The 23,571-nt window shown below is 36.7% G+C and overlaps 1 protein-coding gene across 4 annotated transcripts in view; it reads left to right on the top strand.

Annotated features, from left to right (window-relative positions):
• Positions 1-23,571, top strand: part of ZZZ3 (zinc finger ZZ-type containing 3) — a 68,972-nt gene that overhangs the window by 17,768 nt on the left and 27,633 nt on the right. For all 4 annotated transcript variants that reach the window (XM_080406894.1, XM_080406891.1, XM_080406893.1 and 1 more), the window contains exons 2-3: positions 15,261-15,425; positions 17,805-19,366. In XM_080406894.1, coding sequence (XP_080263020.1) covers positions 17,856-19,366 — 1,511 coding nt within the window. In that variant the 5' untranslated portion in view covers positions 15,261-15,425; positions 17,805-17,855. The remainder of the gene's footprint in view (positions 1-15,260; positions 15,426-17,804; positions 19,367-23,571) is intronic.

The raw sequence follows: 23,571 nt of genomic DNA, 5'->3' as shown, positions 1-23,571 counted from the left end.
ACTGAATACTTGAGAGGGATAAAAATCAGAAAAAATACACATTTTACATTATATTTGTATAAGTCAATATGTAAGTCCATAGTAAATAACTTAGCCATTTAGTCTAAGCTTTATCTACTTTCCTCAAATTGGGTATTTTAAAGTGTGTTGGCATTTGATACAGTGTGTGGGCAATCTGTGTGCATTTTGGAGGCAAAGCCCTTGCCAGTGGAGAGCAAGAACTTAACTGCAAGTGCAGATTTTGTACTGCTGTGATGGGTTAGCCATTTAGGAAATGCTGAGCTCTGGCAATCTGCTCATGTTTGCTTAGGATAGGTATGGTAACTATATAATTCAAGCTCTCTGACCCAGCTTCTGGCAGCCCCTTCCTGTTGCCTGAATCTGAGGTTAAAAAAATATGCTGAAGGTAGCTCTCTTTTCCTTTGTTCTTATGCTTTGAGAAATTCTCTAGTGGCTGAACCTGGAACTTGAATAGCCATTTAATGTTTCTCCAGTCCTTTTACCTGCTGTTACAGGGTAATTGCAAGGAACAGTAGGATAAGCATCTTTTTTTATTTCTGGAAATAGATATTATTAAGCATTTTAGATACCATAGCCAGATGTATATTTTTGTATAAAGTGTTAAATGCTCTCATTGTTATTTTACTAACATGTGGTCATAGTTTACACTGTGTTATTGAATTAATAACTGATGCAGTATGACATCAGTGAAACATAACTGTAGTCGCGTCCTATCGTCTTGAGACAAAGCGTGAAAGTCAAAACTGTCAGAAATTACTTCAGTTCCAGAAAACTAAAGTTACAAAAGGCGAGGTGTTATTAAAAATTTTGAAGTCTCATATGTTCCGTTAGGGTGGATACAACTGCAAACATATACCTAGTTTACTGGTACTGAGTGTATCCATTTGAAAAGTCTCTGACATTGAAGTTGGAAAGGCATAAGTTGTTTATGCAGTAGCTTTCCATCATTGATAATACCGTGGATATTTTTTTCTTTATTCCTGGAGCAATGTGTGTAGGCAAATTCATAAAAAGTGAAGCAGAAGGGGGAGCTCCGAGTAAAACACAAAAATTTCACTCTGCCAGTGAAAAAAATAAATTGAAAGCAGTAAGGAGGAAGGGTTAAAATGAGTTGCTGTAAGAGTTGCATTGGGTATCTAACTTCAAAGCCTTTCCTTTTTGCCAGGTTATTGATATTTATACCCATTTGTAAAAATGAAAAATTAGAATTCTGTTTTACAAACACATCCGTGGGATAGCTTGAATGCTAAAAACACATGGGAGCTCTAGGGAAGGCAGGGGCAATTCATGGAAGAGAAATACACTGAAGTTTAGTAAATAGAAGTGACATATGACTTAAGATAATCCTGAGGTAAAAATAGTTGGAAGCTGGAAAAGTATTGTATACAGCAGCTCTTCCCTAGCCATCTGCTTATGGCTGCTGTCAAAGTACTGACTGGATAGACCTTTGGTCTGGCTGGATGTGAGAAAAGAAGTTTGAAGTTAATAAAGTTTGAAATAATTGATTTGCTTTTAAATTTAACAAGGAAGAAGTTTTGGAAATGGATAGTCATTAACATGCAAAGGGAACTGAATGTGTATGTGCATAGGTGACAGGTATGTTCAGGTGATCAGGTGGTAATTGGTGAGTCCCTTTTGCTCTGTAAATGTAGTGCAACATCTCAATATCTGGAGCATGGAATGTGTTCGGTGCTTAATAAAGTATTTGGCAAGTGGGAAGGGATAATAGAATTGGAATTAAATTTTTCACTTTGTAGGCAGTCATTCATTTTATGCTTGAACAGTGAGCATAGTTTTGAAAGTAAATTGTCTCATATCAGTGCAGGAAATCATAAACAGAGTATTGCAAAACAAAACAATGCAGAATACCTGGGTATTTATATCACAAAGTTGAGTAAAGGAATCAAAGAGAAAAGCATACAGAGAGTAAACTGTAGTTGTATTTCAGCAATGTGTTGACAGGTTAATGGTGGGTTTAGAGTAACAGTGTAAAATCTCTGAAATGGTTCAAAATGAATTTTTAATCTATAAAATACATATATTCATCAAGTTAATAAGATACCAGGAGAAGAAACAGCTGATGTGTAGTTGTATGGGTGTGAAAAAATTCTCTTCTGACTGAATCTTTCAAGATCATTAATTTATGACTGAAAGATTAAGAAAGTATGAATCAGACTGGTCTGTGTTTTTACTGTGTGAAGGGCTGATGAGCAAAACTGATGAGCAAGCCTGCATCTAGATGAAAAATGTAAGTTGAGCAAGCCTAAAGATTATTTATCAGTGGTCACAAGAAAAGCAAAGACCTGTAGTTATGGTAGAAAAAAACACCGCCTCTTACTCTGCTGTTTGTTTGTTTGGGTTTTTTTTAGAGTGGTAATATCATTTTATGCCTGAGTGTTCAAACAAGAAAAATGTTTGTGTTGAGAAAGTAAGCAGTAACTAAAAGGCTGAGATTTTAAATGTAAATGCACTCTGAACAGAACTTTTTGTATTTTCCATCAGTCCTGTAAGCATAGGCAAGATAGAACACAGAAAACCCAGGAATTAAAATGCAGCATGTTGTTTTGCAGTGAATGTACTGGCCTGTGAAGAATTTCTGAGCAAAGCAAGAGAAGAAAGCAAAATAGCAATCAAGCGAAACCAAATTGCACATGATGCAATCTTAGTCCTATTTCAATTATTATAAAGTATAATAAAAAAGGGAAATAACCTACCATTGTACTGGTAAATCAAAGAAATTCTGGCCAGCTATCTGATCTGGAAGTAGTTGGATGTGTAGACAAAAGCAGTGAGAAAAAGGAATGTACTAGTTAAACTGGAACCATTCTTAAAATAAAGTTTTGTGGGTTTTTTTTGGGTTTTTTTTTGTTTTTTTTTTTTTTTGTTGGTTTTTTAAATCAAGGCCTCTATTACCAGGTATGCTGTAACTAAAAGGAAAAGGTATGCAATAATGTTCATACTGGAAGTTTTGGTTTCTGTGCCCAGAGACAGGACAGCAATCATACATAAATTGGCTGGTCACTGTTACTTTAAGAGCTTTTAAAAAATGCAGTTCCTAGTGCACTTAAAACACCTTCAGTGCTTGCCAGTTGAAACTTTAGGAATCCGGGTAAACTGAAATATGCATAATGGTTGTCTTATTCAGAACACTTAAAATACAGACTGAACAAAGAGTGAGAACATCAAACTGCAGAGGGTTATGAAACCTCTCTGCTTAACACGCTCAGTGTCAGTTGCAAAGCGAAATTTGGAAAGAATCTAAGAATAAACTGTAAAACATGGTGAGTGCTGATATTTGTGGTTCTGTCAGGATGCCTAAGCCCTGGGAGAAAATTTCTGTCTGCCTTCAAGTACTTCTGGGGAGACAGGCTCATTCATGGTGTAGATGATGCTGACATCCAGCTCACAGAGGCAGGAACGTGTTCAAAACTGCTTCGAAAGGCTATCTGCAATGTCAAAGCTATCATGTGTGGCTAAATGTAGCTAGCAGTTGTGCTGTGTATTAGACCAAAGGCCAAAAAGAGACAATGAATGTAAACAATATCCTGGATGGAAGGCTGGAACAAAAAAGGGATGGGTGTTTTTGCCACCAATTGTTATTTTGACAACTGCAACAGTGTTGTGGTTCTAGCGTAGAGGTCTAACAGTGAAGCTTTTCAGTAGCTCTATCTCAGACCATTTCCGCAGAAAATAGGTGGTTCTCTGCTGGCTGTGTGCCAGAGACTTGACTTGGTATAACAGTCAGTTGCATTATACAATTTTATGAATATATCAGAGTCAGTCATAACACAGCCACATGAGCATTTAAAAGAGCTAGGGCTCTTAAAAATAACTGCCAATCAAAAAGCAACATCAGGCAAGTCATTTATGGTTGGACTCAATTATCTTTAAAGAGTCTTTTTCCAACCTAAATGATTCTGTGATAGCAGGCTACTACAGTATTTAAACTCAAGGTTAAAGCATAGTTTGTCTTACAAGCTACTTTGTTACTTTCCAGAGCCCCTATCATGTGAGAACGTATCTGTTTGGTTACGCTGTGAGGGGTGCTACAATTGTATATGCACCATATGTATGTCTCAGTTCATGCAGCAAGAGATGCCTGTAATTGTGGGACCATGAAAATGCACCTTGGTAGAAGACACAGCAGGGCCACAGCATAGCTGTGACAAGCTTTATTTCTTTTGTTCATAGATGCCAGGATAGTTCTGGATTCTGTCCCCACCCCGAGGCTGTCGAGAATGTGTTTTAAGCATTTAGAGTCATAATTTACATTAACCCTTTAGCTTAGGCCAGAAGATGTCCCTATATTTGTTTACCATTATTGAGTAACATTTGGACCCTTTGACCAACTGAGCAATCCCCCTAAATTTTGCTGGGAATGAAGATCTCAGAAGTGTAAAAAGTTTGGAGCTTTCATGGAAGTTGAAGTCCCCTTTTTAAGAAGGGTTGCAGTTTGAGCCCTGAAGTTACCTGCGATGTGTGGTTTGCTAGCAGTCTAGTTAGTGCATGTGTAGATTGGAATTGGCCACACCATCCTTGAGTTTTGGAGATGACCAGAGGGAGCAACATGAAATTTTTCAAAATGTTGGAGGTGAGGTGAGGTGTCTGGCAGAACTATGTTGCATTTAGGACTGCAAAGAACCAGCCCATGGGATAGCAGTTTTGCCAGTCTGCTTATAGAATAATATGCTGACCTCCCAGATCGAGTCAAAAGTATTACCAGATGGAAAATAAGTGGTTAAAACATTCTTCATGAATGGAGATAACTGGAAAAACATCCTTCCTTCTTGCCTTTTTTTTTCTTTTTCTTTGGGTACAGTGGGAGTATTTTAAATTTTGAGGGCAAAACTGAGAACAAAAACATTTTAATTCTGATACAACCCTCAAAATACTTTACAGGAACCATTGCATGCCTCATGCTCCCATTTTCTAAACTCTCTGGTATGATACTTGCCTTAGTATCCATGCAACAGGATTTCTAAGCACAACCCATGCAGAGTACCTGGTTGTGTATATGTAGTGCTGCTCTGTTTTGTATGTCATTGTTTGTCTGAGGCTTATATAGCTGATGCTGTAATTTTGCATATAAAAAAGTATATTAATCGGTGTATTTGAAATGTGTGCCTTTGACAGAAAGTCATCTGGGATAAAAATATATTCTGCACAGTATTTCATACAATATACACATTACAGTGTACTTCATAGGGTAGCATGTTTGCAGTCACTGTTCTGAAAGTAAATCAAGAGTAGATATTTCTGGTGCAGTGTTCTACAGAAATGAACAGACTGGTTTATCTTGGAGCTTTTAATAAATTAAGGAGCACTGGTTTTCTTCATCAACTTCCTTTTCATCTTTAAGCTGTTAGGGTTATAAAGTAAATGATGACCCCTTACAATTGCAGCCTACCTGTAGGAAAAAAGAAATGTCTTTTTGTGCTTGATATTTTCTGCATATTGCAATAACAACTTCATTAGGAAATATGTAATATTTTTCCTAGTTATTGGTATAAAACTATGTTCTAGCTGTGTTTAAGAGGTCAAATATTATTGGAGTCTATTTTGCTAGAATAACATTCTGAGAAATGGTTACTGTAATCAAGTTAGTGTAATTAATTTTATAATGAGCTTTTTAAGAACCTCTTTAATTTAACGTATCTCAAAGATGTTAGTCACATGTTTTGGTAATCCTGCACTGGAGATGTTCTTGGGATAAGAGCAAAGCTATTTAGCAGCTGAATGGTTTCACATGAAAATAGCATATTACAATGTAGTGGGACTTTTACCGAGGATGATGTAGTGGTGTGGATAGGTGGAGTGAGAAGGATGTAGACTGATGGCCAATAAGTGAGGTTAAGTGTGATTTTTTGAAATGGGACGTAGAAGTTATTTGTGTAAACTGTTTTTTAGTTTTCTTGGTAAGTTAATTGCATCAGACAACAGTCACTTTATTGACTGATCGTTAAGTTCAGTAAGGGTGTTTAGTTAACGCTACTGTCTTCATTCATGCTAAATGCAATTTGTATTAAATGATATCAAGGTGATTGATCATTTTTTTTTTTTTTGCATTTTCTAATAAGTTAAGATGAAGGAGCACACCGGTGTTGAAGTGTGGAATGTAGTTTGCTGTTCTAGGGCTGTGGTACCACCTTACAAAGTTCACGTATTCACCTTTGGTTCTGGCCATATGATACCACTTGTGCTGCAGCACATTGTCCTCTAATATGGCCCACAGGAAAATTGATCCACCTGGACCCAGATGAAAAGAAAAAAAGAAAAGGTGTTATTTTCATCTAAGACCTACTTGTAGTTTCATTTCGTAGTTCCATGAATATTTGTGTTGACAGAGTTGTCGTAAGTATTTGTGACAGATAATTGGGATGGGTACTGCGGTGATGTGTATAGATTAGTTGTGACTAGGTAAGATTCCAGATTCTGCCGGTCTGCATCTTCCAGTTATTTCTGCTTCCAGTTTCCCTCTTTCACAGTTGTGATCTTTCTGTCTCATAGCAGTTCTTCAGGATTCCCAGTCTGTGCCTTTCTCCAGTCAGCATCCACTCATTTTGCTAATGTAGCCGCTCTCCTTACCTATCCATTCATGTTCGGCATTCGCCTTAGCCTGCCTTCATCACAGCTCCGCCAGGACTTTTGTTCTCAAGCAAACGCTTCTGTGTGTCAAATTCCAATTTCTTACTCCAAAACACTGAGGTAGAAAAACTTCCTGAAGAAGTCAGATGTGCCTTAAGCACTAAGAGGGTTTAAAAAATGTCCCTATTTGTGCACAGAAATGACTAATGATTTTGACTGAGAATTGAGAGGAGAGGCAGCAGGGTGGGAATATCAGTTTGAGGCAGATGCTTCAATGTATGATTTCAGTGCAAACTAATTTGGCCGAGATACAAGAAACTGAAAGCAATTTAGGGTTTGTCCGTAAGGAGAAGAAATTTGATAGAGTGGTTACTTTTCTAGAGTTCTGCTGTACAGTTACACTGGTATAATTCATATTTAGCTTTATATGAAGTAACCTTACAACCTTATCTTGGAATGTTTGACTGGAAAGGGGGTGACACCTCTGTTGTACCCATCCTCCCAGTAAACTTCCTCATGTTGGTAGCCCAAAAGAGAAAAAAAATGCTGTGAGCCATTTTCATAACTTGCTTCTGACTGGAAGGGATACAAAGGAACAAATGTGCATTGCTAGTCATTGTCATACAACTTGTTGGTTTGACCATTTTCTTTATTTTGTATTTTTAGAGAAAGAGAAGTCAATGTAAGAGAGTGTTGGAGAGGGGGAGGTTAAGCTTTTGTTTGTTTTCACACATCCTATTATTTGAGTACCAGAATCAGCTTACCCTTACTTCTTCCCCTCCCCTGGAAGAACTGGAAACAACTTTTTCTATAAGAAGGTTCTCTCTAAAGATTCCACCCCACCCCCCACCCCCCCGCCCCCTGCCCCTTATGTAAGAATAAGTTGTGTGGATTGGTGAACCCATCTATTTTCAGGAAGAAAATGAGTATACTGAACTACCTGGTCTGGTTCTTTGCCAGTTTTAGTTTTTGGTAAAGCATGTCCCTTGCTAGTTTGCTGGCTTATAAAACCTGTTGATACTTTTTTCTTACACTTCTTAATTTTTTCTTTTTTTCCTTATTTACTCCTGCTATCCTTATATATAAAATAAAGTAAATATAAGTAGTCCCATTCTGACAAACTGTAACTTGACTATATGTAATATAATCTTACTGTGTCATAGATGGCTGAAATCTCAGAGTAATTCCAGACCATGGAGCCTCGTAATATATATTTATTTTTACTTCTATTGCATTTAAACTTCCATTATAGCTTTAAGCTGCTTATTGTTATGTATTATTTCACGTAAGATCTTTGTAATGTCTTTTGGTGGAGGTTATTTCTATCACTTGAAAGTATTGCTTATTTTGATGTCATGTAAAATGAGAAAAATGTAGTGCCTTCTCCAGAAAACGAATTTCTTGCTGCTGTAGTTCTGCTAAGCTCAGTATGTGTGGGAAGAGATGCTGGCGTACTCTAGATGTGATAGACTGGTGAATATAATTTGTTAAATGGAATTCATACCTAATTTAGTAATACTACTTTGCTGGGAAGTGATGTGCTTTGTATGTGGAGATAAACCAAAGTCCAGATAATCTGATGTCTGTGCAGGTTCTCTTCTGTTCAAAGATGCAAATTTTTTGTCTTGGGCAAATGTTTCTCTAAGGGATTAGATTCTGTTTACATAAATAGTTTCAGCAGTCTTCATTTTATACAATCACCATTCCATTTTTTAAGATGTACTGTTTTAAATAACTTACTACTGCTCTGCAGAGAGTTTAAGAATTGCTATTTTATACCACAGAGATACAGTGGTTTCCTTTTTAGCTTGTCACCTATCAATATTCTTTTCTTTTGAGATACACACTTAAGTAGTACTATGCATGCTTAAAATGTATGAAGTCTAGGGGTTTCTTTCTGTATCACTGAAATAATGTGGTCTGGAATGTATAGCTGATAAGAAGAAAGATAATGGTGTAAAGATCAGGATGTCTGTAGGCAATCTGAACACAAAAGCTTATTCAAGATACCTTTGGTGTAATTCTCTGTGGAAAATGCAAAGATGTAGTTTTTTATTCCCCCACCCCTCAAGGGCCGTATCAAGAAGCATATATGGGGCCCTGCTAATGAGTAAAGATTGTGTGCATGCATGGTTAGTGTATGGATGCAGTAATTGGTTAAAAATCTATGACGTGCTCACAACAGAAGGTAATGGCAAACAGGAGATCCGTGATAAATGTTATGTTTTTTCTTTGTTAAACCCCTTTAATGTAGAAGACTGAGTAAGAGATACAGGGTAAGGTCAGACTCGGGTTTTGTTTACTGTGATTGAGTCTTGGGAGAGTAGAATCTTGAGACTCTCAAGAAACTTGAGAGAAGCCAGTTTTGGCCATCAGTTTCATATCTGCACTAAGATAGACCAGTAGCAAGTTCCTAGTGAATTGCTGTTTTCCAAAATGTAAATAGTGGCCAGTGGCTCAGAGTGGTTTCTGAGAGGTTCTGAGGTCTCAGAAATATGACAGACTTGACTATATTCTTATGTAAAAGTCACAGTTATTTTAATAGAGTTATGTTATGTGCATTATAACAGAGGTCTAGAAAATCATTAGGTCAATGGAAGCAGGATTTCTAAATTAAATAGTTTGGGATAAGATACAGAATGAGTGTACATTGTTTCAAACTAGCTAAATTATGCACAGTCTTACATTCTCAAATCACACCGTATTATCGTCATTGGTGCAGATTTGTCTTGATTTTTTTATTTCCCAGACAGTGTTCTGCTTTTTGGTATTAGAAAGGTGTATGTAAAAGTGATGTTTCTTCTGAGGTCTTACAATTTGAAAAAGATAATGTGAAATGTGACACATTTTAAAAACAATAAAATACAATGTTTTGAAAAAGGAATATATATTAAGGACTCCCAAGTTCTGATGACAGAAATAAGTATGATCAAAGAGTCTTACGCCTGAAATAAAACATTCTGCAATATTACTTTCAGCCAGAGACAGGCAAGGTCCCACAGATCTAAAGCAGAATGAAAATGAAACAGGAGAGGGCAATTATGTATGCATCCTGTTTGCTCTTGTAAATGGTAACTACACCGATAACAGATAATGTTTCTGAAGTAATTTTGGGATTTACTGCAGTATGGGACCGGAATGCTAGTGCTATCAGGTATCCACAATTGCAATAACTGAACACTGGAAAAAGTTTTAATCTTTATTCCCATGTAGTATTATCTGAGGATGAATGGAAACTGATTGTTAGATGAGACTCAGAAGAACCGGAAGAGAACAGATCATTCTTTTCAGTAAGATGATGATTCACTAGATGAGGTGAACAAACTATTCTGTTTTCTAGAGCAGATTTGTGGTGGAAGGCTGTAACTGTTGTCCATTTTCATAAAATGGTGACATCAAATAATTGTTGGAGACTTTTTCCTGTTGCAAGAGTCTGCATGTGTCCCCTGCCTCAAATACATGATTTTTTTTTTTTTTTAGTTTGTTAAATGTTGTATGTAATGATAATACATCCATCATAAGTACCAAATATATAAGAAGTACCATCACACAATTATAGTAGAGGCTTCTTCCATTGCTTTGCTGCTTTCAGGTCCTGTGTGCTGATAGACCCAGTATGTTCATAAATTAACTTCTTTTCTAGCTTAGGACCACATTGAACGTACTTTTAACTGCCTATGTGTTTTATAATTCTTGGGGTTCCTTTAAACAATCGACTTGTAGTTGGTTCCCAGATAGCCAGTACTGGTTTAACCCAGTGAAGAATTTGGTTATTCTGTGTATTTAGGAAGGAGTTTACTCATTGTTGTCTTTAACTGTTGGTTTCCATCTCTACATACGTTTGTTTCCTCTGTTGCTAACAGTTTTCACACACACAGTTCATCATTCACTAGCTCTGCTAAGTAGGCTTTTGGTTAAGTTAAATAAAAATTCTAGTGTAATTATATGACTATGGTGTGTATCAGTAGAGTCCGCCTAAAGCTATGTAACAATTTAAGAGTTCTCAAATGTTAAAGTGCATACCCTGAAACTCCATCCTGTTCTGTCATCAAATTCTTGATTGTATGTGGGATGTATGGTCAATTTCTGTAAGCAGTCGAACTTCAGTCTTGCTCTGAAGAAGTTCCATACTGATTAATGTATGACTGTTCCCTATAAGGTTTCAGCATCATCACTCACTGGCTGACTTCTTATGCAGGTCCTTCCTCACCAGAGACAAATTCAGAGTTTCTTTCTTACTTCAAAGCTTTGTCTCTGCATTATATTCTGCTTTCATCTGTAACTTCTTAATTTATAGTGGGCTTTGCAAACCAGACCATTTTGTTTCTTAGCTGATTCTTCTCTTTAGACTTTGAGTCTTTGTTATAATATTTTTTTTCCTAAATGTTAATGTGGCTCCTAGGGTCACAGGCTGGTTTGCATTGGAAAGGACCTTAAAGATAATCTAGTTCCAGCTGCACTGCCATGGGCAGGGACACTTTCCAATAGACCAGGTTGCTCAAAGGCCCCTCCATCCTGGACTTGAACACTTCCAGGGATGGGGCATTCACAGCTTCTCTGGGCAACCTGTGCCAGTGTCTCGCCACCCTCACAGGAAAGAATTTCTTCCTAATATCTAATCTAAATTACCTTCTTCTAGTTTAAAACCATTACCCCTTGTCCTGTTGCTACAGGCTCTACTAAAAATTCTGTCCCCATCTTTCTTATAAGCCCCCTTTAAGTATTGATAGGCCACTGATAAGGTCTCCCTGGAGCCTGCTGTTCTCCAGGCTGAGCAACACTGACTCTCTCAGCCTGTTTTCATAGGAGAGATGCTCCAGCCCTCTGATCATCTTCCTGGCCTTCCTCTGGACTTGCTTCAACAGGTCCATGTCCTCTTATTTTGGGGTCCCAGACCTGGACACGGTACTCCAGGTGGGGTCTCACAGGAGCAGAGCAGAAAGGGGTGCTGGCCACACTTGTTGTGATACAGCCCAGGCTACAGTTGGCTTTCTGGGCCATGGGTGCACATTGTTGGGCCATGTTGAGCTTCTCGTCCACCAGCACCCCCAAGTCCTTCTCCTCAAGGCAGCTCCCAATCCATTCTCTGCCCAGCCTGTATTGATAATGGTGGTTGCCCTGACCCAGATGCAGGACCTTGCACTTGGCCATGTTGACTTCATGAGGTTCACAGGGGCCCACTTCTCAAGCCTGTCAAGTTTCCTCTGGATGGCATCCCTTCCCTCTGGCATGTCAGGTGCATGATTCAACTTGGTGTCATTGGCAAACTTGCTGAGGGTGCATCAGTCCTACTGCCCACATGCCAACAAAGTTGTTGAACAGTACTGGTCCCGATGTGAACCCCTGAGAAATGCCACTCGTCACCAGTCCTCACTTGGACATTGAGCTGTTGCCCACAACTCTTTTCGGTACAACTATCCAGCCAATTCCTGATCCATTAAGTAGTCCACCCATGAAATCCATGTGTCTCCACTTTAAAGACAAGGGTATCATGTGGCACAGTGTCAGAAGCTTTGTACAAGTCCAGGTAGATGGCATCAGTCGCTCTTCCCTCATCCATCAATGCTGTAACCCTGTCATAGAAGGCCATCAAATTTGTCAGGCATGGCTTGCCCTGATCTTCTCCTATAGCAGGTGGTTCTTCATTCACACAGTCCCTGCCTTTGCCTCCTGCAACTTGGGCAGTGTGGCTGGGTTGTGCTTTAACCCCAGCCAGTAACTAAGTGCCACGCAGGGGCTCGCTCCCTCCCTCCTTCCCCACCCCAGGGAGCTGGGAGGAAAATCGGAAAGGAATGTGAAACTCAAGGGTTGAGATAAGAACAGTTTAACAATTGACATAAAATAAAAGCAAAATAACAACAACAATAATAATAATAACAGTTATAATGAAAAGGAGGGAGAAGGGGAATGAAATCCAAAGGGAAGGAAGAAAAGTAGCGACACGCAATACAGCTGCTCACCACCTGCTGACCGATGCCCAGCCAGTCCCAGAGCAAGGATCAGAGGCCCTGCCCCCCCCCCCCGCAGTTTATATACCGAGCATGCCATCCCGTGGTATGGAATACCCATTTGGCTAGTTCAGGTCAGCTGTCCCAGCTGTGTCCCCTCCCAGTCTCCTGTGTCCCTCCAGCCCTCCCACCGGCAAGGCCTGAGAAACCAAAAAGTCCCTGATCCAGTACAAACACTACCCAGCAACAATCAAAAATATCAGCGTGTTATCAACGCTGTTCCCATATCAAATCCAAAACACAGCACTGCCCTAGCCACCAAAAAGAAAATTAACTCTATCCTAGCCCAAACCAGGACAGGCTGGAACACTTGCTGGTGAAGACCAAGACAAAAAAGTAGTTGAATATGAAGAATGGCTTAGATGTAAAAGCCATTCCCTTGCACTCCATATTCCAGCTCATAAATATCTCCTAAAATGAGTGGTTTATGAAACATTAAATTAACTCTTCCATTGAATTTCTTTGCCGTGGAAGATGTGGTTATGTCTAGATGAAAAAAAGTGATTCTAATTGGTTATGAAAAGTAAAGAAATAATAGTTTAATTTCAAGACAGTTTTTCCAAGGAAACTTCTGGGAGAATTTATGTAGTTGTTCACTTAGTAAGCTCTTGTGAATGTTGTTTTTTAGTTTTTAAGCAGTAGTTAAGGTGCAGTCAGTTCAGTGTATCCTGATTAAAGTCCCCCATCCCATACCCTGACCCAAAACAAAAAAAAAATCTATCTAGGTGGAACTTTTTCCCCTGACCTTCGTTTCTCCTTTTGTGATATTTACATTTTTTTTTGTTGTTGTTTCTAAAATGCTCTTGCTCTCCCCGAAGGTCACTAGGCACAGCAGGGGTTGTGTCTTTCCTGCTGTGAGTAAAACAGGGTTTTTTGGGGGGCAAGAAAATTAGGGGAGATAATGCGTACAAATCTGAGGAAAGTCTGACATTACTATCTTAGGTGTTCCTGAGGCTGTTCTTACTGACTGGCTTGCTTCTGTTTGACTCACTGTGATACATTGTTTCAGGCTTTTTTATTTATTTTGTGTTTTAGCAGTTACAGAACTGTGGGATTTTTGTTGGGCTATGTTTTTGGGATTTTGCAAAAAACTGTCAAAATCTCTCTTTACTTTTGGTATCTGCATGTGTCTTTCCTGTCAGTTAAAGGGATCTATAGGGAAGGTAACAATGCAAGTTTAAGTAACTAAGAGCATACCAGAATATTTAAAACAGAAGAAACTTGATGGCAGGGGATGACAGGCTGAACTCACTTGATACTGGAGCTCTTTATGGAGTTTATCTCTCACTGTTTCTGGTTCCATTCCTGGTACAGCTAAATTGCAACTGTTCCTTTTTGCTCGTTCCTTTTGGTTATTTACCTCTTGCATTTTCAAGTGTTTTTCCTTGCCTTCTTATTTTTCCATTCTTTTTTCTTTATGACAGTTCTCTGCTGTTTGTTAAATTAAGAAATTCCACTCAATAATTGAAATCTAATTTAATAATGATTTAGTTATCCATATAATAGAATTTATGTTACTTCATGTAACATGATTGTAGAAATATCTTTTGTTATTGAATTTCACTATAACTAGACATAATTTATCTCTTCTCTCTTACTTGGCTAAGTTTATACTTGGATTTGTTAACTTAATGGGGAATTCATTTTCTGTTCTTAGCAATATGAAATCATAAGTAAGTTGAAAGTAAAGAAGACAATTTCCAAAGGCTTTGGACATACATATTCTAAATATAATAACTGTGTAGAAAGAAAAATGTGGAGAAACTTGTCAGCTTGTGTTATGCATCATGAAGTTTCTGAATGGTCAATATGAAAATAAATTTGCTTATGTAGTTACAGAATATGAAGAGAGATTCAGTAATCACTATTCTCTAGTGATTTATGGTGCCTTCATAATACTGGATGTCCTTAAATGAAATGCGATTCCTGGTATGTTTTTTCAAGTCATAGCTGTTGGGCATTGGCACTAATGCCCAAGCTCTGGAGACAACTGAAAGCCTTGCCTGGCTTTTGGATCCATGTATTTATTTGTCTTTCAGTATCAAAATTGGTTCACTTCCACTATAAACAAAGTAGTATACATTGCTTTCCTTGGGTGAAGAATAGGTTTAATGTGAACTCTGGAAAGCATTTCACTCCTGTTTATGCAGATAAAGGTTGTTCAGGGATTTGGAGCCAATGTAAGTTTTGAGTTCTGCTTAGTTGATTAAAATTAAATAGCAGAAATAATTGGTTTTTACTGTGTAACTAATTATAACATATATTTGACAATGCGTTTCATAATTCATTAGTGGTAATATCTTTCACTACTTGTTTTCCTGTGTCTCTTCAGATATCTTCTGAGGTTTGAACACCCTAATGCATGGCGCTCTATTTGAAGAGAATTCATTTGCTTGCACATCTTTAGTTGTGATATGCTGAATCACTTAAAGATAACCAAGAAAGATATTTTACATTTGAAACCTAAATTAGCATTTCACATTCTTAATTACTTTATAGCAGACTGTTCTTTATGTAGGACACTTGTAAAATTGATAATTGCTTCTTTAAAATGCTGTTACTCTTTATGTGTCCTGTTGCATTCTTCTTAATTTTTAATGGAATAATTTCAATGTTTTATTGATGCCTTTGTCTTTTTCTCAACAGTTTTCAAAATCTTGTTAATGTGATGACATAAACTAGTAAAAAGGCATGTGGATTACATCATGGAAATCAGCAATGGTGATTGATATTATTCAAGTGGCACAGTAAGGGTCTACTGGTCTACTGTATGAAATGTCAGAAGTTTATATTTCTTCTGGTTTTGCAGTGGTAAGTTTGTTCATTTTGTACTAAGTAAATAATAACTTTTTAACTTGTTATATAAGCTATATTTCTTTAGAAAGTAACATACCAGTAAATCAATAAAGATTTCTGTCTTGCATATTATTTCTAATGTCTCTCAAGTTCAGAATTACTTACCAAAGTGTATATTGGAATCTGGTTTATTTTATTGGTATCCATTTGAAATGTAAGTTACTCATCCTTAACATGTGCTAGCCTTTAATTAAACCATCTAGGTGAAATGGAATATCTAAATGACCCTGCTTTTCATCTTTGGGTTCATCCCCAAATGAGATCACTCCAGAAGGTGTTGAGCTTGTGTATAAAAGGGGAGAACATACAGACAAGTTTATCCATGTAGAAAATAGGTATAAACAGTCATTATAGACAACACAGTGACATGGGCTTTTTCTGTCTTTAACTCAACTACTGATGCTTTGCCTGTTCACTCCTTACTGTATTATTTATATTTTCTCTTAAGACAGAGTTCATTGGACATCTCACACTTTGTCCTGCCTTGTTACTTTTAAACAAGCAGAACGGAAGTTAGTACAGTAGCAGTACACACAGTGTACCTTTCCAGGCATTCATGTAAGGCAGTGGGAATAGCTAACAAGCAGGAGGGTTGTAGCAGCACACATACAATGCAGTTTTCCAGTATGTTTGAAATTTCCACTTTGTAATTGTCTTTTCTTCATTACAGAAAATGATGTGCTGTCTTATACAGTTGTTTCTGGAACTATACCAAGCAATACTTTTAGGATGCATTAACTTTCATTAAGAAATACTACTTGCATTTTGGATTCCTAAACAGACAATATAGTAACTATTGTCAATCGTCAAAAATACTTGTATTGCTGAAGAACTGTACTGGCCTTGTCCCATTCTCTTTTTTGCTCTAGGACCATCTGACACCCAAACAGTAGATTTGTGAGAATTCATGCTTTTTTTTTTTTTTTCCTTCCCTCACCTTTGCTGAATATGAGAAACACCTGTTGAAACAATTTTCTTCTGTTTGTCATTTTCAGCCTTTGTAAATAACACGTAAAAGCTTTGATACTCTGTATTTGAAATTTGAAGTCTTCACATATGTCACTTGAACAGATTTTGTATAATCTGGAATTTGGTAGATGGAAAAGGAAAGGCGTGCCATTATGTACAAATGTGAATCTATTCATTGTCATGGATATTATGACAGGTTTGTGGTGGTATGCAGTTTGACAGATTGAATTTTTAAAGGTGAAATTAATAGAAGGATAAGACTGAACTGATTTCTATTAAAAATGTTATTTTGAGATGGGGCAACTTGAGTACTCCTACATCTCACCCTGAAATCTGAAATACAGACACTCTCAAACTGGATGTTTTAAACTTTACTTTGAGTCTGAATTTACTTAAATCCAATGTAGGTGATGATTCATTTCACCAACTGTATGAAAAGTTTAAAAATGGAAAAGGCTTGGGAAAACAGCCTTTTAGTACCTCAGAGAAGATTACTGAGAAGATAGAGCCAGGCTTTTTATTGACATAAATGATGCAAAAATAGGGGAGGCCCCGCCTGGGTATTAGAAAAAATTATTTTCACTACAAGGACAAGGTTGCCCAGAGAAGTTGTGGAGTATCTGTACTTGGAGGTTTTTAAGACTCAGCTGGACAAATCTGAGCTTAGTCTATATGTTCATTCGAGCAGGAGGTTGGACTAGATTGCCCTCCAAAGTCCTTTTCAACTCGAATGATTTTATAATTCTGATTCAGGCATTTTGTTTTATTTCAGTTTTACTATTAATGACTGTAACTATTTTTTTTAACTGGTGTGAATTATTTTTTTTTAATCCACTGTTGATTTAGAATTGCAATTCTGTTTTGTTATTTTTGAGCAATTTGTTTTTTTTCTAAGCAACAAGTGAGTAAACATATGATTTTAATGGTTTCCTTCTCAGTATGTCAAACCATGTAACTGGAAACTGGGATGTTAAGACCGTGATATGATACCTCTCATTTGACCAGACAAACTTAAATAATAATAGATTATATCATATGTACAGTGCATAAAGTAGTGTATTTTAGTAACTGGAGCCTAACTGGAACATTCCAGCCTTATATAAGCCATAAGTATGAAAAACATTCACAAACAAGCATTAAAGCTTGAACGACCACAGTAACCGAGTCAGCTACTTTGGAGCTTAGGTGGAAAACTTTTTTAATGCCATAAAGAAATACCACAGAAAGAAGGGGTATTAATACATTGCATAGACATATTAAGTTTTACATTAGGTACATTTGTGACAATGTATTCTTCAGATTTGCTATGTCTGTAGGTGTTTTTAAAATATTTTTTCTGATTGTTTTGTTTACCTTTTTTTGAAGGTTTCCCAATGAGTGGATCATGATGAACATACTTTAGGGACTTGCCATAGTATGGCTGCTTCTCGATCTACTCGTGTTACAAGATCTACAGTGGGTTTAAATGGGTTGGATGAAAACTTTTGTGGTAGAACATTAAGAAACCGTAGTATTGCTCATCCAGAGGAAGTTTCACCCCATCCTCAAATACGGTCAAGGTCACCAAAGAAGAGGCCGGAGTCTGTGCAAACTCAGAAGAGCAGTAATGGTGGAAGAACTACTGATTTGAAACAACAGAGTGCTCGGGAATCATGGGTGAGCCCTAGAAAGAGAGGGCTTTCTACTTCGGAAAAAGATAATGTTGATAAACAAACTGTGGAAAATTGTGAAAAAAAACAAGCAGAACCTGTTTCACCAGTTTTGAAAAGAATTAAGCGCTGTCTACGCTCGGAGGCACCCAACAGTTCAGAAGACGACTTGCCTACTAAAACAGAGAAGGAGTCATTGGAGCATAAAAGCTTAGTGTCGGACAATGATGCAGTCTCCACAGGGACTAAGCGAGCTTGTCGATGTCTTATATTGGATGATTGTGACAAAAGGGAAGTTAAAAAGGTGAATGTCTGTGCAGAAGGATTTAATAATTCTGCAATAGTTGATGAGATTGCAGGCTATCAGACTGTCAATGGAGTTGGTGAGAGAGACTCAAATTCTCTTAACTGTGATGACTGTCAGCTTGATGGGAACACTAAGCAAAACAGTGCTGGTTCCTGTACACCCAAGGACAAAACAGTAGCAGAAAACGGAAACTCATTTGCCCATTCTTCATTGTTGCTTAATAGCAGCAAGGAGGACAGTGTTGTAGACCATTATGTGCCTTGCACAAACTCTCAAGAACAGGTAAAGTTAGAGGACCACAAAACAATAAATGACTGCTTGCCTGAGGAGCATGCTCATCAGGCATACGAGCCAGCCACAGGGTCCTTTTCTGAAATCCAGTCATCTTTGTTAAGGGATTCGGAGGAGGAGGTAGATGTTGTAGGAGATACTAGTGCCTCTAAGGAACAGTGTGCTGAAAACACCAATAGCAACCCGAATACTCATCATGACAGCGCATCAATCTCAGGTGAACCTGAACCACATTCTTCAGTGCTGGACTGTGTTTCAGCTCAAGTGACATCTATGTCAGAACTTCAAGAACACAGATACACATTGAGAACTTCACCACGAAGGGCTGCCCCTGCCAGAAGTAGCCCTACTAAAAATAACTCTCCTTGTAGAGAGAACGGACAGGTTGAAGAAAATAATCTCAGTCCCACTGAAAAGAATGTACCTGTAGGTATTAATAATATCAATGGATCTCCCAAAAAGTCTGAAGAAATTAAACAGAATGAAAAAGAGAGAAATTGTAATACGGGAGATCATGGGAGTGATGGACTAAGAAAGCCACTTTCTGAGGCTAGGCTTGTTGCTGGATATGTACCATCTGCCAAAGAGAGTGCCAACATCCACACTGCAGAGGATGATGAGGAAGAGCCTGATGTGTATTACTTTGAATCAGATCATGTGGCATTGAAACACAACAAAGAGTATGTGTAACTATGGTAACCATGAATTCTGCTTTTGTTTCTTACCAGAAATATATAAATTAATATGTATTTGAAGTACATTCACAAAAAATTAAGGGCTTTATAGTTTTCATACTCTCTGGTCTTCATTTTACTTCCTTGTTTCTACCTCAAACAAAATTAAACTATTTAATATGCAGTATGGTACAGCAATGTGGTTTATACATTCTGAGTTCTTTAGCCAGAACTTGGTTTTTGTTTTGTTTTGTTTTTTTTTTAAAAACACATCTCGTCTCTTTTTTCTAAAAGTCTAAAAACTAGCTGGAAACAAAACCGAAGGAATTATAACCCTTAATTAGAGTTGAGTTATTTATCAGCATATCCAATAGGCACAGCACATACAGCCTATGAAATTATCATTCCGTTGTACGCAGAATTTAAGGCTAGATACCTGTTTTCAGAGTGTCATGGGAAAGACTTACCATTATTATATTAAGGAAGATAAACTGATCAAATGCAGCAGTTTGAGAACTTTCTACAGAGTAAAATATGTTTGTATTGCTGTTCATATTCATTAAGTGTAAATACATAACATGTATTTAATGTATGAAATTTAATTTCTAATTATTATTAGAAACAATCACTATCTTGGTTTTATGTCTGAATGTTTATCAGTAGAACTGTGGTAATAATACATTTGTGGTAACTGTGAAGGAGACTCTTGAAAGAAAAGGGCAATTTTCTCAGTGAAGAAAGTTTACATGGAGAAAATTTGTCTTTAGATGATAAATCAGGCCACAGTTTTTATTGCACAGTCTTTGTTTTGCTGTTTTGACTTCCATGTTTTGTTGTTTAATAGATATTCTATTTGTTGTGAGTATAGAAAGGCCAAATAGAGATGATCTTCAGTTTGATTCATATGAAGAGTTAAACCACTGCTAACAGTTTCTGTAAATCATCACAGCACAATTATTTTGAATGGGCAAGGCACAGATGATTGATTAATCCAGCAGAAGTTTGACTGTTATTTTTTGTATTAGAGTTGCGTTATTTCTATAATGAAATTTTGTTCAGTATTGGATATGCATAAATTATTTTAATCAGATAAAATTGTGAATTGGAGCATGGTTCAGGTAAACTATGATTTCAGAATAACAATGAAATATCTGCAGTTTCAGCCATCCGCCCAAAGTGTGTGGACACTTTCCCTGGTAGATAGATTTCTGTTTCCTAAATTGTAAATGGGGAAAAATGGACTGTTGTGTTTTGACAGTTTTTGGATGTCTCTGTAACTGTATGTAGGATGACTTTACTAATTAGGTTAGTACAAAGATACATTAGTAATGTGTCTCTTTTTTTTGTTATTTATTAGGAAAAGAATGAAAAGGTCATACCAGACTTTTAGATGTAGCCACAATTTTTACTTCTTTCAAATTAATCATGTCTGAAATACACAGCTTTTAAAAATCAAAACCTGCAATTGCATTTAAATGCTGTAAAAATAGCAGTAATTTTTTCTGTTCTTACAAGTAAACACAGATCTAAATTGTTCTTGAAAAAATTCAGGAACGTGCCCTAGTGTTAGCTTTTGAATATACACAATTGCTCTGAAGATACAACTAGTTGTTTATAGAGTTGCCAACCTGGTTGTGAGAGCTAGTTAGGGAGCTTTTGAAATTGCAGCTGCCTGAATGCAGAATTCCGAAAGTAATGCTGTTATTTTTACCCTGTCTTAAATTTTACTGATTTTTGGTGACAATAGTCAAAACTAGAATTTTCTTCTAGATAAGAAAAAAATAATACCTATTTTTCAGAAGGGAAGCATGCTATTGAAGGTAGTGTTAGCTGGTTGGGGTTTTTTTTCCCTTTAAAGTTGTTGATATAATTGGAAAATTATGGACAATCTTTTTTTCTTGTTGTTTATATTTGCAAGAAAATACATGTAGTATTCTAATGATTCCACATGGTAATAGGGTCCTTCTAAAGAACTTAAGTTTATATTTTGATATTTGAGTGCAGTTGTCCTTTATCCAGAACTTCATAGTTCAGGAGTTAAATACAGTGCACTAAGTCTTTTTTCAAATTTTAAAACGACCAAAGTTCATAAGAGGATAGTTCATGTGTTACAGATCTTGAATTAATTATACCCTTGTTTAATCTCATTTGGTGCTTATTTTCTAAAATGTTAAACTTAAAAAAAAAAAAAGTTTTTAGCACAAATGTTTTCCCTGGTTAGTCAGATGCAAAGAATTCCAGGGTTCCCGCTGTGAGATAAAGGCTATTAACTTTGCCTACGATTTTTCTGACTAAGCAAAGTATGACAGTCTTCTGCTTATCAGATCTCCGAATGGTACACAGCCTTGTTTTTCTGTCCTTTGTCAGTTTGTGATTAAACTTTTCGTTATGGATGATTTTTTTCCCTGGTTTCTATTTCTGTTCTCTTTTAAAAGCAAATTCAGAGAGACCTTAGCATCTTGGCTAGGTTGAGGAGGCAGATCTCTCCAAGAAGGCATTAGTATCATTCTTTGGATGTACCACAGAGGGGAGAAAAAGGCTATATTCCTCTGTGTTGTAGAAGCAATTTGGTATGTCTGTAAAGTTATGTTATTGTTACATTGCATAGCTTGACCACATACACATTCATACAGCTGATTTTTCAAACTTCATGAAGTCATCACAACATCGATAAAATATGAACGTACTGAAACCTTCAGCAGCTGTTGATAAGACTTGCTATAAGAAAAACAATTACATGTATATTGTGGCATTTTTGTATGAATTTTGTTGCTTTTTGAATGTTGTCATGTTTAAACAACATTCTTACATTAATATTTCTGAGAAAGATGGATGATATAATTGGAAAAATAATCAGCAGAGAAAGCAAATTATGGTATTCAGAGAGAAGGCTGAAATGATGAATGTTCCACAACCTCTAAGAAAATGGATCACTCCTACAAAGACAGATTGGAGATCTGTTAACAGAAATTTTATTGCAACGTAGACATTCACATAGATATAACAGAGTGATTTAGGGGGTCGTATAACTGTAAAGTATTGTTAATGTTAATTTTTCTGTTATTATGCACACAATTTGAAATTTTGTGTATTATGATTCCTCTCACAAAAATATGGTTTGCTGCATATTTGAGAAAGTTGCTTGTATGTTCTAGCTCAGAAACCTTTGCATTTTCTCTTGAGATATTTTCATCAAAACTAACTTGTTGGTTTAAATTTTTTACACTGCTTAGTTTTATATGCTGTACTTAGTGTTTTCCGTGTCTTTCTTCAGGAGTTTCTTTTATCTCTTTGCTGTATCTTTTTATGGTTTAATTCTTTCTTACAGTGCAGTAGCTTACTTTAATTTTCTTTCTTGTGTAATATTTTATTCTCAGTACATTTTCCCCATTGCCCAGTGTTTCATTTAGTGACCTTTTTTTCTTCTTCTTCTCTACTTACTCTGGAGAATTGCAGTGTTTGGCAGGTATTGGATTGCATGAGGGAAAGTTTTTGTTTTAACATTTAGCTCAGAGTTCTAGGTGAAAATGTAATTGAGGAATTGAGTTCTCATGTGCATATTATGCATTACACAGTTTATTTCTAGGATCCTGTAAACTGTGGTTAGGTATATGGGAACCACTTAGGCTTGTAGTAAGCCCACTGAAATATAAAAATTATGCTTGAGCCCTTGCCTACAGGCATATTCTGTTGCAAGAGTTAGGACCTTGCCCTTGTCCAGTAAATAGGTACTTTCATATATCTTTTGTTTCATTTATTACTTCATAAAGTTGTACGGAGATTTAAACTGAAGACAGATTAAAATGAAATATTGTAATACATCTCTGAAAACCCAGTCTTGGAAATTCTTACATGCAATGACTTGTATTGTTGCAGGGGCCTTAGGAAGTCAGAGAACCATACAATCAAATTTAATATATAATTGACAATTTAATATATAATATATAATTGACAATTCATAGTAGTAATGTTAATGTCTTTGGATGCACTTTTAATATTATATGAACCTGAGAAAGAAAATAATAATCTGTGGCATTTCCTGTGGTACAGGTTTTATATTTTATTTAGTCGCAAATGTTTCTGCCTAATGGATCAGGCTAAAACAGTTCTCTATAAAATTAATCTTACTGCACTTGTTAGAATAGAGTCTGGTGCACCTTGTCATACAATTATTTGAGACCTGCCTTAAACAGCGTCTTTTTAAAGTGTAA

The sequence above is a fragment of the Falco punctatus genome, assembly GCF_963210335.1.
Source record: "Falco punctatus genome assembly, chromosome: 11".
Classification (NCBI taxonomy): Eukaryota; Metazoa; Chordata; class Aves; order Falconiformes; family Falconidae; genus Falco; species Falco punctatus.
The sequence above is the reverse complement of the archived record's forward strand: the minus strand, read 5'-3'. Positions and strand labels throughout refer to the sequence as shown.